The sequence below is a fragment of the Rhopalosiphum padi genome, chromosome 4 (assembly GCF_020882245.1).
Source record: "Rhopalosiphum padi isolate XX-2018 chromosome 4, ASM2088224v1, whole genome shotgun sequence".
Classification (NCBI taxonomy): domain Eukaryota; kingdom Metazoa; phylum Arthropoda; class Insecta; order Hemiptera; family Aphididae; genus Rhopalosiphum; species Rhopalosiphum padi.
In genome coordinates, this window is record NC_083600.1 from 2,054,941 (window position 1) to 2,069,863 (window position 14,923).

Below are 14,923 nucleotides of genomic sequence, written 5' to 3' on the forward strand. Positions count from 1 at the left end.
AAATCGGTCCAGCCGTTTCGGAGGAGTTTGGTAACAAACATTTTCGATTTTGTGACACAAGATTTTATATAATTATATAAGTAGAACTAGTTTTCCCCGTGCACTTCGTCGCCCGTACAAGATGCACCCGCGTTAAGTTTGGTTGCCTATAACTGTCCCGCCTATATAGAGTTGCATTTTTTCAATCAATTAACCGATTATCTATCATTTGTTAAAAATAATGTATTATTCGAATAATCCATTAAATAATCGCACAGTCCTTAACATAATAAAGAGGTAATACATTGAGGTCATTAACCGGGATAAAAACTATACTTTCTAGTATCTTATGACGGAGATAACATTACACACATTGATCATAATTTCATCAAAATCGGTTGAGTACTTTCGGAATGCATCGAGAATATGTAATGTATATGCATGGGCGTAAAATTGCCTTGTTAGAAGGGGGGGGGGGGCTTAAATTATAAACACAGAACAATAATATTGTAACATTTATTATATAAGATATTAAGATGTAGGTATTTAAAAACTTCAAAATTATTTACTTAACGGCGTATTATAAATGTATAATACATAACTTTTTATCGTTGTCGTTATAAAATATTAACGTATAGCTCAAATGCTCAATCATTTTAATTTTATTATAAATTTACATTACAAAACTCATACATGAAGCTAAAATGTTAGCAAACATAACACATTTACACATATACCTATCGGATATTCTGATAAGGAATTACGTTTTACATTTTATAATTTTCTCTAATAAATAACCTTAAATTTCTTGAAAATATGTAGGGGGGCTAAGCTCCCCTAAGCCCCCCACCAATTTACGCCTATGTGTATATGTACTCGTATATTTATAGGTATACGATTTATACAATTAACACGTTAATGATACACGTTTATTTTAGTAGATAACTCAGAGGTTTTTAATTTAGACAAATACTATTGCGATAGAAACCTCTTCCGTGGAGAAGGTTATATACTCTATCGTTTAAAAAAAAAATCAAGAAGATTCATAATATAATTAATAAATTATTAGTTGGATTGAGTAATTTTAATTTATGATTATTTATAGTTTCGGAGTTCATCCCGAGTAAACATTGTGACACATGATTTATATATATAAGAATATATTATGGAGATAGAAGATAGTATATAGCATGGGTCACCAAATGGCAGCCCGCGGGCCGCATACGGCCCCAGAACACATTTTATCTGGCCCGCAAACAAATAATAAATAACACATTATTACGACAACATTATATGTGTTATTATTGTAAATTATTATTTTTGTTAAATATTATTGGTTTTTAAGTAATGTAAATATGTACTTAGAATTTTGATGGCCCGTGAAAAAATTTCAGATCCTTAATGTGGCCATTCAAAAATATTAATTGGGGACCCCTGGTATATAGATAGATTGCCGAGTTTTACTTCTCGGAACAATTCATACCTACACGCTGCTGACGACAAAACTCACACAAAAGAAAAAAGGTCAGGTTACAGGTAGCTGGAAACCTACTATCGCGGTCGGTTACGGGAATATTCGAAAAACACCATGCAAATAAGCATGTAAATTTAAATTTAATATTAAAAAATTAATTCCAAACATTTTCATATTCTCTCTATATCTTTTAAACCTTCTCTGGACTTCCACAAATAATTTAAGACCAAAATTAGCTAAATCGGTCCAGCCGTTCTCGTGTTTTAGCGAGACTAACAAACAGCATTAGATTTATATACGAGTATATATAGGTATAAAATAATTTTTAACAATTAAAACTATGTAGTCTGTTCAAAATGAGATCGGTACGGGTAACTTTGTTACACCGGGTTTGACAAGATCGTCACATTATTTCAGTATCGACTGCCAATAAGTTAAAATAATTTAAAATGTACAGTGAGCACGACGCACGCACGCACATCTACCTAGCAGACTGAAAGCACGGGCGACCGAAACGTTCCGAGAGAACACGACATAGGCGGAGATCCTGTGAAATATTGAGGGGGCTCAAATATTTGATGCCTAACAGACCAGTGGGAGCGTTGCCCCCACACCACCAACAAACTAATTTTTACATTAAATCACTCATACAAATTGTTCTCATTATCATAATAACTTAAATTACAAACATAAAAAAAAGAATAATTAATTAAATACTAATACCATTTTTAATTTAATTTATTATTATTCTATTACATATTTTGTTAAAAGTATTTAAAAAAGCTTCATTACTTAAAGCTTTAGTCTTATCTTTTTTAATATATTATACAGAAAATTCATTAAATTTTTTTTTGATGTATAGATGTTCTTAGCCATGTTTTTATTTTCCTCATAGCAGAAAAACTTTTTTCGCACGTAGCAGAACAAGCAACTTGTATCATTTTATAAAGATTAGGAAATACTTGAGGTGAAATATTCTTTTTAATATCTTCAATATCGCCAATAATAATGTCTTAATTGTCTGGTATGTTACCGTAAATAATAAATTGGTTAATAGTATGTATGTTATGTACTAGGTACATTTATATAATTGTGGATATAAGAATATAAAATAATGATAAAAATTGTACAAACTGTACGATCTCCGCCTATGGAACACTACAAGTTGAATCAACAAGTTGCCTGCGCGCCGCCGACGAACACTGGTCGCCGCCGTGTACAAATCTCATTTTGAAATTTTGAATAGACTATACCATATTGGTTCATAGAAATGATTAGCTTAGTTCATTTTTGTCTTTTACTGACAGAATTTAAAATTTCTACCTCGTGTTGGTGTAGTCATCTAAATGTGTATGATGTATATTATTATAATATTATGTATAAGTATAATATATCTTTAATAGTTTTGTTTCCCGCTATAACATTATCACGGTTTATCATTTTATCATATTATATTTTTTGTAAACCATGAAGATTAGAATAAGGAGACCAAACTCGTACGGTCGCCCGCATGAAAAAGCGTATCGAAATGAGTCGCATGATTAAACGACTAATAGATGGCGCTGCGTAAAGTTGCTACTTTAACCCGTGTAGTATAGGGATTATTCATGTTTTTGCGTTTTTTGTAAAATATATGCATTATTTCGAACTATGACCCATTATAAATTTTATAGCTCATAAAATTACGCATTCATACATGTGCATTCGTGTATATTTCATCAATATTTTTTTATTATTATATAGTCAATCATATGTCACTATCAATATTTTTCACTAACAGATTAACATAATAACATCTTGTACCCTGTACTACGGACTAAGATATATAAGACTGGACACGACAAGGTTGGAGGATGTGGGGGATTGGCCACGAAATGTTATACAACAGGCGGAGTACAAGGGATATTTTCCTTTAGCATTACTAGCGACGTCTTAATGGATACTTTTGGAACTAGATCCAATAAGATGGTTTTTACTGGAATTTTTTCCTTATTCTAGTCTTCATGTTGTAAACATTCACCTCTTAGATAAAAGAATTTTGGCAATGTTGCCAACTCAGCCATTTAATAGCTAATAAAACTAGCATTTTTTAAGGAGCCACTAGCCACTGAAAATTACATCTATCAGGTAGCCACAATTCTAACAATATATTTTAATTTCATTTTAAATAACACATTTTCCAACACCTTAATTAATTTTATAAAATACGGATGTCGGTCGTTGTATAATTTGTATACTGTTCAACGTCCGTAGAGTGTTGATATAGATAACAATCGTATACACGACCGTGGTCGACCACAGCTACAGCAACAGCTGATGCTTATATTAGATAGAACACGAATATCTTCTTATCTTAACCGTAACCGGGTTGTTGATAGTTCATATCATCTTACTATCTTAGTATTGATTAGTTCATAATCGAGTAGTTGAGTTCATTAAAATCATAACACGATTTAAGATATTACTATACTACCTATACAATTAGGGATAGAAGTCTGTGTATAGGTACTGCTTACTTTTATCTCTTACGATAAATGATAATTCGAATTCGAGTACCTTTACAATACAAATTTCAACATTTGTGAATTGTCAGGTATAAATATAATCGGAAATAGGAATATCCTAGAGCCTTCTTCTATCTTCCACTTTTGCTAGTCAATCGTTTCGTCGCTCACGAGTATCGTCTGTTTTTTTCTCTGTGTGCGACAATTTAGAAATAATTTGAAATCATTTTTCTTTTTTAAAAATGTATAATGGGTAAACCACAATTCACACAAAAATTTAGAAATGATTGGTTAAATAACAAACAATTTAAAGATTGGCTAATAGAAGTTGAAGATGATGAAACAAAGGCCAAATGTAAACTGCAAATGTGACATTATAGCAAAACATTATGACCTAACAACGCATTTAACTACTAAGAAGTACAGATCAGCATCATCAGATTTTTCAACTTCTAGACAGCTTTCAAAATTTATTAAATCAGAAACATCAAAATCTAACTCTACTGAAGGTAGTTTGAGCATGTTCGTTGCTGCACATACTTCAATTTTACCAGTCAATCATTTGTGGGAATTATGCAAAAAAGTATTTCATGGCTGTGATTCTGCCAATGAATTAAAACTACATCGAACTAAATGTACAAATATAATGGTAAATATTTTGGCTCCCCATTTTAATGATGATCTTTTAAATAGTATTGGCAGTAGGCACTACAGTATTCTTATTGATGAATCTACAAATATAAGTGTTATTAAATTGTTAGGAATCACAATTTTATATTTTAGTAAAGATACCAGTGAAGTAATTTCTACTTATTTAGCATTAGTAGAAACGACTACATGTGATGTAATTTCCATAACAAATGCAATAATAAATACATTGAAAATTAAAGACTTGTCAATAAAGGAACTTGTTGGAATAGGTACAAAGCGTCGGTAATGGTTGGTATCAATAACGGTGACAACTAAAAGCTCAAAGAACATAGCCCCTCTTTAATATTGATATCATGTGTTTGTCATTCCTTACAATTGGCTGTGTCTGCAGGTGCTAATGTTGCATTGCCAAGACATATTGATTTTCTAGTCAAAGAAACATACAACTGGTTTGCTCATTCAACTTTAAGACAAAATTAATATAAAACTTTATATAAAGCAATTAATGATGGACATAGTCCATTGATAATTATTTAGGCTTGTGAGACCCGGTGGCTATCAATTGAATCAGCTATAAATCGAATACTAGAGCAATGGGTTGAATTAAAATTACTTTTTCAAATGGCACGAACTAAAGACAAATGTTACACAGCTGAAATTCCATATAATCTTTATAATGACCAACAGAATTTTGTATATTTAACATTTTTAAGTCCAGTTTTATTTCAAGTATAATCTGTTAACAAGGCATTTGAATCAAACACACCTGATCTGCTCAAATTATTATCAACTTAATCTAATTTAGTTCAATCGGTGTCTAAAAAATAGTAAACCCATCATTAAACATAATCCAATTAAAACAAAATTTTCCAAAAAATATTTGCACCCTAAACCATATCTAGGATACAAATTTTAAATTGCTTTAAAAACAATTCCAAATTTTAAAGATGAAGATAAAAAAACACCAAGGCATAGGTGTATACATTTTATTATTGAATTTTTAAAACAACTCCAGCGGCGATTACCAAAAAATATAGAAATATTAAAAACATTAAAAGACAATTTAATTCCGATACTAAAGAAGATATAATTGACTAAATAAATAATCAATGGGCAAATATAACATCCATCCAGTGGCTGGAAAAAATGAACACACATGAATTTTGGTACGAAGTATCACTTTATAAGGATGCATCAGGTGATAACCCGTTTTCTGACCTGAGTTCGTTTGTTATTCAAATGCTGATACTTCCATGGTCCAATGCTGAAGTCGAAAGGCTGTTTAGTCAAATGAATATTATTAAACCCAAGACGCGAAACAAAATGTCACCAAAAACGTTGGACTCAATTTATTCTAACCATTAGATCAGGGTTAAGAAGAAAAATTAAATGTTGTGCTGATTATATTATTATTCTCGAATCAGTGTTAAAAAATATTGGCAAATTATCAACATATACATCAGCTGATATTATAGAAATGAACCCCTCCAGTGAAAATAGAGAAGAAATTGATGTAAATGATCCACTTTATTTTTTTTAGTCAGATGATAACCAATTTTTATAATATTTACTATAGACATTTTTAGCAATTTATTCAATTACGTTCTAGCAGTTTTTTTTTCATGTTTTTAACCATTTTTTGATGACAAGTGTTGGCATCACTGAATTTCGGCCATTTTGTCGGCTTCATAATTTTTACATTATAAGAATAGAGGGAGTTGTCTATCAAGTATTTTATACTTCTCTGATTAAGACTTTGAGTAATGAACCGCAGTGGACGGGGTACATATTGATAGTGATAAAAGATTGACTATATATTAATAGGATTGTTTATATAATAATAAAAAAATGTTTATGAAATATGCACATGACACAAGTATGAATGCGTGATTTTATGAGCTATAAAATCTATAATCGGTCATAGTTTGAAACAAATTGAATTTTACAAATTACAAAACACTCAAAAAATATAAATAATCCTTTTACTGCGCGGGTTAAAGTAGCAACCTTAGCTAGCTTACGCAGTGCCACCTATAGCCGTTTAATCATGCAACTCATTTCGGTACGTTTTTTCATGCTGGCGGCCGTATGAGTTTGGTCACCTTATTTTAATCTTCATTCTTTAAACACTGGAAAGTGTAGTAAGGAGAATGCCATAAATCACAATATCAGAGAATTGAAATTATACTCTATTTAATAGTCTATTAGCCCAACGGTATGTGGTATGTGACTGGCGATACAAATCAGGATATTAAAAATTTAATAGTACCTATATCTAGCTTAATGAGAGTAGGTAGATATTTAGGGTTGTCGATAAAAGAATCAAAATAAAATAAATGTATTATGTATGATGAATAGAAATGATGTGTATGATTAGAAACACTCTAGATAATGACAACGAGTCAGACTTGGAAGTTAATAGAAAACCCTTTCAACAATAACTTAAGTACACAATTTTAAATACCTCGTGATCATTATTAAACATAAATAACACAAACTGTATGCATAACAAAATTAAGTTCATTTGAAAGCTGGCAATGTATGTTACTTTGATATGTCACATCCGTTTAGTCAAAACTATTGTCCAATACAAATGAAGAAAATGTATATCATATATTATGCTACATATCTTAGAGTAATATATCATAATATGCATGTAGTACCTGGGCTACAAACATCAGGATTTGTGAATAGATTAAATATGTTTGAGAGAGATGTGTTATGGATAATGCATACCTGTTTTCCTGTTTTTTAACCTTTGTTTCCATATTACATAGTTCCTTTCCACAATACTGTGTCTCATACATTATAATAAAAATTGACCTCTTTGTTGATACATGCTGCAAACTAATTTGGACCCCTTTCTTTTTATTTATAAATAATAATAATAATGTGCAAACTATTTAATATTTTACTTATTAATCTCTCAACTTAAAATAATTTTTAATTGTAAACGTTTGTTACTTTTAAAAGCTGAATGATGTTTAACATCAAAAATAATACATAATTATTTAATTATTTATTTTTCAATTTATACAATATGTTTATAAGTTTATTATAAGTATTTTTAATCTATAAGGAAAGAAAATATTATGTTAAGTGAATAATGATGATTTTTATGGATAGTAAATATCAGAGATTGTTTATAATAACTGACTATTATTAAGCTACATGTATATGGTACACATAATAACTAATAATAATAATAATTTCTACTAATTATTATGAATCATTAAGTAGAAGATACTATAATTAATAATATTATATTATTGTATTATAATTAAATAAGTATTATAATATGTATTAACATAGTCGGTACATTTTATATGCATGCAGTGCTTTATATAATATAAATATTAAATACATTCATTTTCATAAAAATAAATTAACACTTAATATTTTTAATCTAACCAATTATTTTTCCTTGCTTCTTCCATCTCTTTGTTTCTAATATCTCTTTTTCTAAGAATATCATAATACATAAGTCTAAAATCAGAAATTGACAATGTATCTTTTAATCCTGTTGGTACTGGAATAATCAATAACTCTTTAATCGCAAATTTTTTCCATAATAACCGGTTGTCTGTCACTAAATGATGCATTTTTTTACAGCATCTCATCAATGAATAAAATTCAATAGGTTTTAGTCCAGTCTTCAAAATATAGGTAATCAATTCCTCAGGTAATCCGCATAAAGAAGGATAATAATTACCAGTGGTTTCCAATACGGCACATTTGATTGGAACACTAACCAAATTTTTATATTTTATAGATAAATCAAACAAATTTTCCATATTTTCACTGGAAATGATTTTATCAGCTTCAAAATTAATGCATTTTGATAAATTTAAATGAGTTAATGTTATAATTAATGAATCACCAATAGAAACACCAATTAAATAGCATAACTGATTAGTCATTTCTAGCTCAGCATAAAAATTATCATTATTTTTATACCAAAATGAATTTAATGGCTGGCTCTTTATCATTCTAGCCAATTTGATATTTGAATTAGTTGAGTTGAATTTCTCTGCCAAAGAAGTTGGAATAAAGCCAGTTTCAACAGTGAATACAAAAGCAATGTTGAACAGTCGCTCATGTCCTAGACTGGTAAGTGCATTTGACAGAAGTGATGAAAACTCAGACAGTGAATTCTTTTCTAAAGTACATAATAAAAATAATAGGTAGGTAAACATAAAAATAAATTATTTAAATATTTAAAAATCTCAAAAAGACCAATGTTTTCTAAAAACATAAAATTTATCATGTCAATACATTAAAAGTTTTAATATGACTATAGTGCACTGGTTCCCAAACTGGGGGCGTGTGCACATTTCTGGGGAGGCGCAAGTAGTTATTACGAAACTGTCCAAAAAAAAGTGTTGTCAGCATTAACATTAATTATTTATTTCATTGTGTATTTTTTTATTTACTATTATTAATATTTTATACTAATTTATTACTATAATATTTCACCTTAATTGATTGTTACATTTAATTATTTGCTATTATTTATATTTTATAATTATTATCATCAATAAAAAAGTAGCCATTCCGAAAATTGTATAGTTTATTTTTAAAGTACACAAAAAAGGTGATAGATTTTTTTCAATTTATAGAAGGGGGCACGAGATTTTTGAAAATCTACAAAGGGGGCGTCGTAGAATAAAAGAGGTTGGGAACCACTGCTATAGTGGATATTGCACATAATTAAACATAGTAAATATACTTGTAAATAAATAGTAGGTACTAATTTTAATTTTTGAAATTTTGAAATGAAAATAAAAAAAAGATTTATTAAAAATGTAATACTCAATAAACATGTAGGTACCTACATAATATTTTTATACTCTCAGATTTACATCATTTTTCTAAGTATTGTAATGTAAATATTGATTAAATGATAAATGCTCATAGGCGATAGGTATGTAGTTAAGGAACTTAAATGAATAAACTTATTAGTTATTTATAACTAGATACTCATATTTTTTTTATGTTGGTTCCTTTCAAATTTCAATAAACATCAGCAGTTCTAAAAATGTTTTCTAGGTCCTAATTGGTATTTTAACAAATTTTTTAGAAAAATAAAAATTATAAGTTTAAGATAAATTATTAAAGAAAAATAACTTTTAATAATAATAAATTTTTTTTTAAATTTATTATATCATTAATATTATATTATTATCTAAAAATACATAATCATCAATAATATGTACCTACCTACTGATTGTAATTATTTTAGTTAATAATAGGACCCGGAAGTTTATGCATTTGTATGTTTTTATTCAAGAATAGACTGAAAAATTGCTAGATCAAACATTTTTTTTGCATATAATAAATTTTAAAGTTGTATTATTTATTCATATATTTTTCAATTTTTTTATTAACCCGTCATTGGTCGCGTTGTGAGAGAATCTCTCACCATGATAATATTTTTGTCACCACTGTCATTGATCTTAGTTTATTGCCTATTAGTTATGCTATACCTTATCAGATACTCCTCATAATGTTAGAATTTCACAAAGAAATATTGTAATACTAAAAACTGGTGTAAAAACGGTAGCAAAATATGGTAAAACTGCGATTCCTGTATATGTAATAAGCAAATTCAAGAAAACATTTTTTTTTTTTTTTTAATAACAATAATATGTTAATTCACGATTATTTTAATTGTAATATATAATGTACATATTTTTAAGTGTTCATCTACATAATAAATGTGTTTTGGTAGTTTAAAACATATTAATATGACATTTAAAGGTGAAAGAATCTCTCACCGTACGACTAAAGAAGTACAAACAAAAGACGTGACCAACGACAGGTTAACTATATATTAAGAGCTCGATTAAGAGGACACCATACCTGCATGTGTTGTCTCTGTCTTACTAACGTACATCATAACAAATTTTCGTTCAATAGAATGCATTTTGTAACATTAGCTTTAATATTAGAGTAAATTTACTCATGATAAAAGTTAAAGGTAAGAATATTATCTAGACAATGACATATGATTTTATTGATATTATTATTTTAAAGTGAGTTATGAACATTTTAAAGTTGTAATATTTTACATAGCTATAAATCACTTTAAAATGATAATATCATTAAAAGCATATGTAATTGTCTAGATAATATTCTTACCTTTGAATTTTTTGATAGGTAAATTTACTCTAATATTAAAGCTAACATCACAAAATGTATTCTACTGAACGGAAATTTGTTATGATGTACGTTAGTAAGACGGAGACAACACATGCGAGTATGGCGTCTTCTTAAGAGTTAAATATTAAGTACCTAATTATCAAAATAAATAACTTCTAAATGGCCTATTGATAAAAAAATATAAAATAGGTAAACAATTAATTTATAATTGTATTTGATAGCGTTGCATCAATCAGCCTTTAATTTGTGAATTGTAATGTGTAAAAAAATATATTAATATAATAATTTTCTGTTTAAATTTATAGTTTTATTTTTGAATGAATAATAAAATAATATTTTTAATTAGGTACCAGTCAACAAAATTGAAATAAAAATTGCAGTACCTACTGATAAGTTATTTTACTTATATTTATAAATTTTAAAACATGTTATGGCCCATAACTTATGGGCATATTTCAGTGATTTAATTGCATACATATTTTGATAGATTTTTAAGCATACATTTCCTGGCCCCAGTTATTGATCGACAAAAATAAAACTTTACTAAATAATGTCAGACATTTCTAATTTATCACATGTCATTTATCTGGTATTTATTTTATATTTTACTCACCAACAGTAGCCATCATAATGTGATTGATATTATTATAATTTCACTTGAAAATGTATTTATATAATAAATTATTTACAAGAGTTTTATGATAAAGTAATTAGGTATAAAAATTTGGATCAAATGTGTGTATTTACCAACACCATGACACCCGAACACAAAAGTTGCTTATATAGTTTATTAGTTAATACTTAATACTTGATAGTAGATAATGAATAATGATTATTCAGATCGACGATTGTCACCTTAGAACTATAGAATATTAGCAATATATATTATATTATAATACTAAAATATAGTATGAGATATACCCAAAGCAAGCAAAGCATGGTCTACCTCTAGTTCTCTATACACTATACACTCAACACTGTGCGTCCGTGAAAATCACTAGTCATGCAGATAAACGCAGATTAGATATCAATAACATAATATTATGTTATCATATTATAGTTCAAACGTTGGTATTCAGTGCAACCAGGTGACGGGAATTCTTTTTCCAAGTTATACGGTTGTTCTGTGTGACATTCGGGTATTACCAGGAACCAAGATATTAATATAATATCTTAGTTCGTGGTATTACGAAATAAACGGTTGATAATTTTGTACCTAACTTCTAATTGAATAATTTCAGTGTCCCATCACTATCGGCACTATCCCACCCGCTATCATAGTCTGCGCTTCTGTGGGATTATATTTTTTTTCCATGTAATAATATATTTTTCTGACTACCATTTTTTTTAATTGTAACGGTGTCCGCAAGTGCCAAGTTGAACTGACGGGTTATAATAATCATTAATATGTTAAAAACTATGTAAGAAAATACAAATTATTGTCACAAAAAAAAACCTTAAAACTAATTAATTTATAATAATATAGTTTTAGCTTTACCGAAATCCAATGTTTCCTTCAGAACGGTAAGTAAAATTATTTTCAAAAATTAGATTTCACAACAAGAAATTAATGTACCTAATGTGTTATTTACTATTTGTATACACTCGTCCATAGTGGACGTGTCTAAAATATCTGCGTATGAATGTATGAATACATAATATATATGATAGGTACACAGAATAGAGTAATGTACCTTTGTCCTTTATTATAAAATTTATGCCGGTTTCAATGTAATATTTATTAGTTATTACCTACTACTCAGTAATATTCATCGAATCTAAATTATTTTTTTATATTTTATATTAATTGTTATTGTGTATAAATTGTATAATATGAACATTTGATTTTTTTTTTTAGGAATTTTAAATTATTTTTTTGCACATTTTAGATTATTTCATGAATATTTTATAATTTTAGCTCTTAAAACATTCTAGTCATATAATTTTAAATCATAGTTAAGAGTTCAAAATTTCCGAAAAAAAAACCGGGATTTTTCGGAAAAATTGTAAAATTTTTTGCAAAAATAATTGAAAAAGTAATGTAAAGTGGAAAGGAAACAATCCAATAAATATATATATATTCCGTATGACCAATAAATAATGACGGTTGATAATCATAAAACATTAATTATTAATATTACTATTACTTTATTTATACATAATTATAATTGTGTTGAGAGTTGTTGAGTACTTGGATTGGTGTGTTGATCTAGCCTTGTCTCGTGTTTATTAAAATACCAGATACCTACACGATCATGATATGATACAGATATGTACACGAGTACACGTATTTAATTATATTCATTACATATTGTATGCAATATGTATACCAGGTGTTCAATAAGTTTAGAAACTCTTAATATTACTGTATGCATATTTTAATACATACATGGAGCAATAACAGATAACACTGCTTCACATTAATTATAATATAAAATATTTAATAACCTTATTAATTATATCATGTTATCGTTTATTAGTTCTAATTTATCTAATTAACGTTTCCAAATTTATTAAACACCGTTTATTTATTCGTTTAATATTATTTATCATGTTTTCATGTATAGGTTTATACTTTTATAAGTAGCCGATTGTCATCTATCTGTGTAGGCATTATACCTATTTATAAGTAATTTCCAATATCAGGCGTGTAGCCAGAAGGGGCGTTTTGGGTGTTAAAACACCTCCTACGGTGATATAAGATATAAATATAAAATCCAAAAATATATGCTAAAAAAGCTTCAGGTTTTTATAAAATGTAATATAATTAACAGCTGTTATTAACAATGTTATCGATATACGATGTTGTGAGTTGTGATTGTGGTTGGTGGACATAATTTTAGATAAGATTATTATCTAAAGATTTGGTAAGAATAAAGAATATTAGTCCCATTACTCATTAGATTGATATAAACATTATTATAATTTGGTATTTTTATTAGGTAAAATTAAATATTATACAGTTTTTTTTAAAGTTAAACTTTTTTATAATTTATTAATGTGGCCGTATTCATGATGGATGTATAAATAGCCCCCTTCTCCAAGTTATATATTTTAAATATTAAATTAAAATATATTCCTTTAAACAAATCTAGCTACGCGTTCGAGACCAAAGTGTAATGATATTCCATTTTCCAACACTTCCAATCTATGAAGACCGGGTTTACAAATTTAATTAACAATATGTACTTCTAATATTATTCATATTATAATATAATTGGTGTGTGCCTGTAATACGCTTTATTATCGGCTGGAGCCGTTTCGAAATTTGAGGAGTGAATGTAGGTCAGATTTAATATCCAATATAAATGTGCTTGTTAGTTCTATATACGTTCCGTCACTGCTTTTTGGAAACAAGATTAATTATTATCGGAATGAATAATGTTCTGACCGATCGACCGTTACTTTGGTAGTGTATTCGGTTAAAATTAAAATCAAAATTTAAATAATACTACAATTATAGCTTATTATAACACTAATATTTTTTCATATTGTGACCATACTAAGTATTGATATAATCCGGTGACAAATATGCGAAATTTGTGACAACAGTCAACAAGAACAACAATTATCAGATGACCGGATAATTAGAGACAATTTGTATAATATTGTAATACCTACTTAATAGTATTATCTTGTAGTACGAGATGTGTCACTAAATCATCGCTTTTATAATATGAAGAATTTCAACAATCAAAGTAGGAACTCCTGGTCGTTCTAGTCTCATATAGAGTTTAGATCTCGGTTGAGTAGTTTTTCAATTTATTAAATGTATGAATAGTGAAGAGGAAAAAATGGCCCCCGTGCTTCCGGGTCCAACAATATTTTCTTCACCACGCGGCTCGCGTAGGACTTTTGGCACGTTGCCTGTATGTAAATTCCAATATTACGACATCGCGTTTTCTCCTTATCCCTCGCCGTTGTCGCCCGATCTTTGTTCGAAAACATATTACATTACATATTCACCATATTATGTGATAGTGAATATCTGAATGTATATTATGTAAAGCTCAAGAGGTTTTATTTATTATTATTATTTTTTTTTTTTGATATATCAATGCCCGATCAACAATACTTGGTTTGGTTGTTCAAAATTGTGCTGTAGTGAAAATATAAAATATTTTGAAAATATATAATAAGCTACAACTTATAT

General features: G+C 28.2%; 1 protein-coding gene across 2 annotated transcripts; it reads right to left on the bottom strand.

The window, feature by feature from the left end:
• Positions 1–7,860: 7,860 nt before the first annotated feature.
• Positions 7,861–11,761, bottom strand: LOC132930718 (uncharacterized). 2 transcript variants are annotated; one of them, XM_060996742.1, is made up of 3 exons: positions 11,384–11,761; positions 8,566–8,767; positions 7,861–8,355 (listed from the first exon to the last, which is right to left on the bottom strand). In XM_060996742.1, the coding sequence occupies exons 1-3, from the start codon at positions 11,397–11,399 to the stop codon at positions 8,010–8,012; spliced, it is 564 nt and encodes a 187-aa protein (XP_060852725.1). In that variant the 5' UTR covers positions 11,400–11,761; the 3' UTR covers positions 7,861–8,009. The 2 variants fall into 2 exon arrangements, with proteins under 2 accessions (XP_060852725.1, XP_060852724.1); XM_060996741.1 differs by having other exon boundaries at positions 7,861–8,767.
• Positions 11,762–14,923: the final 3,162 nt, after the last annotated feature.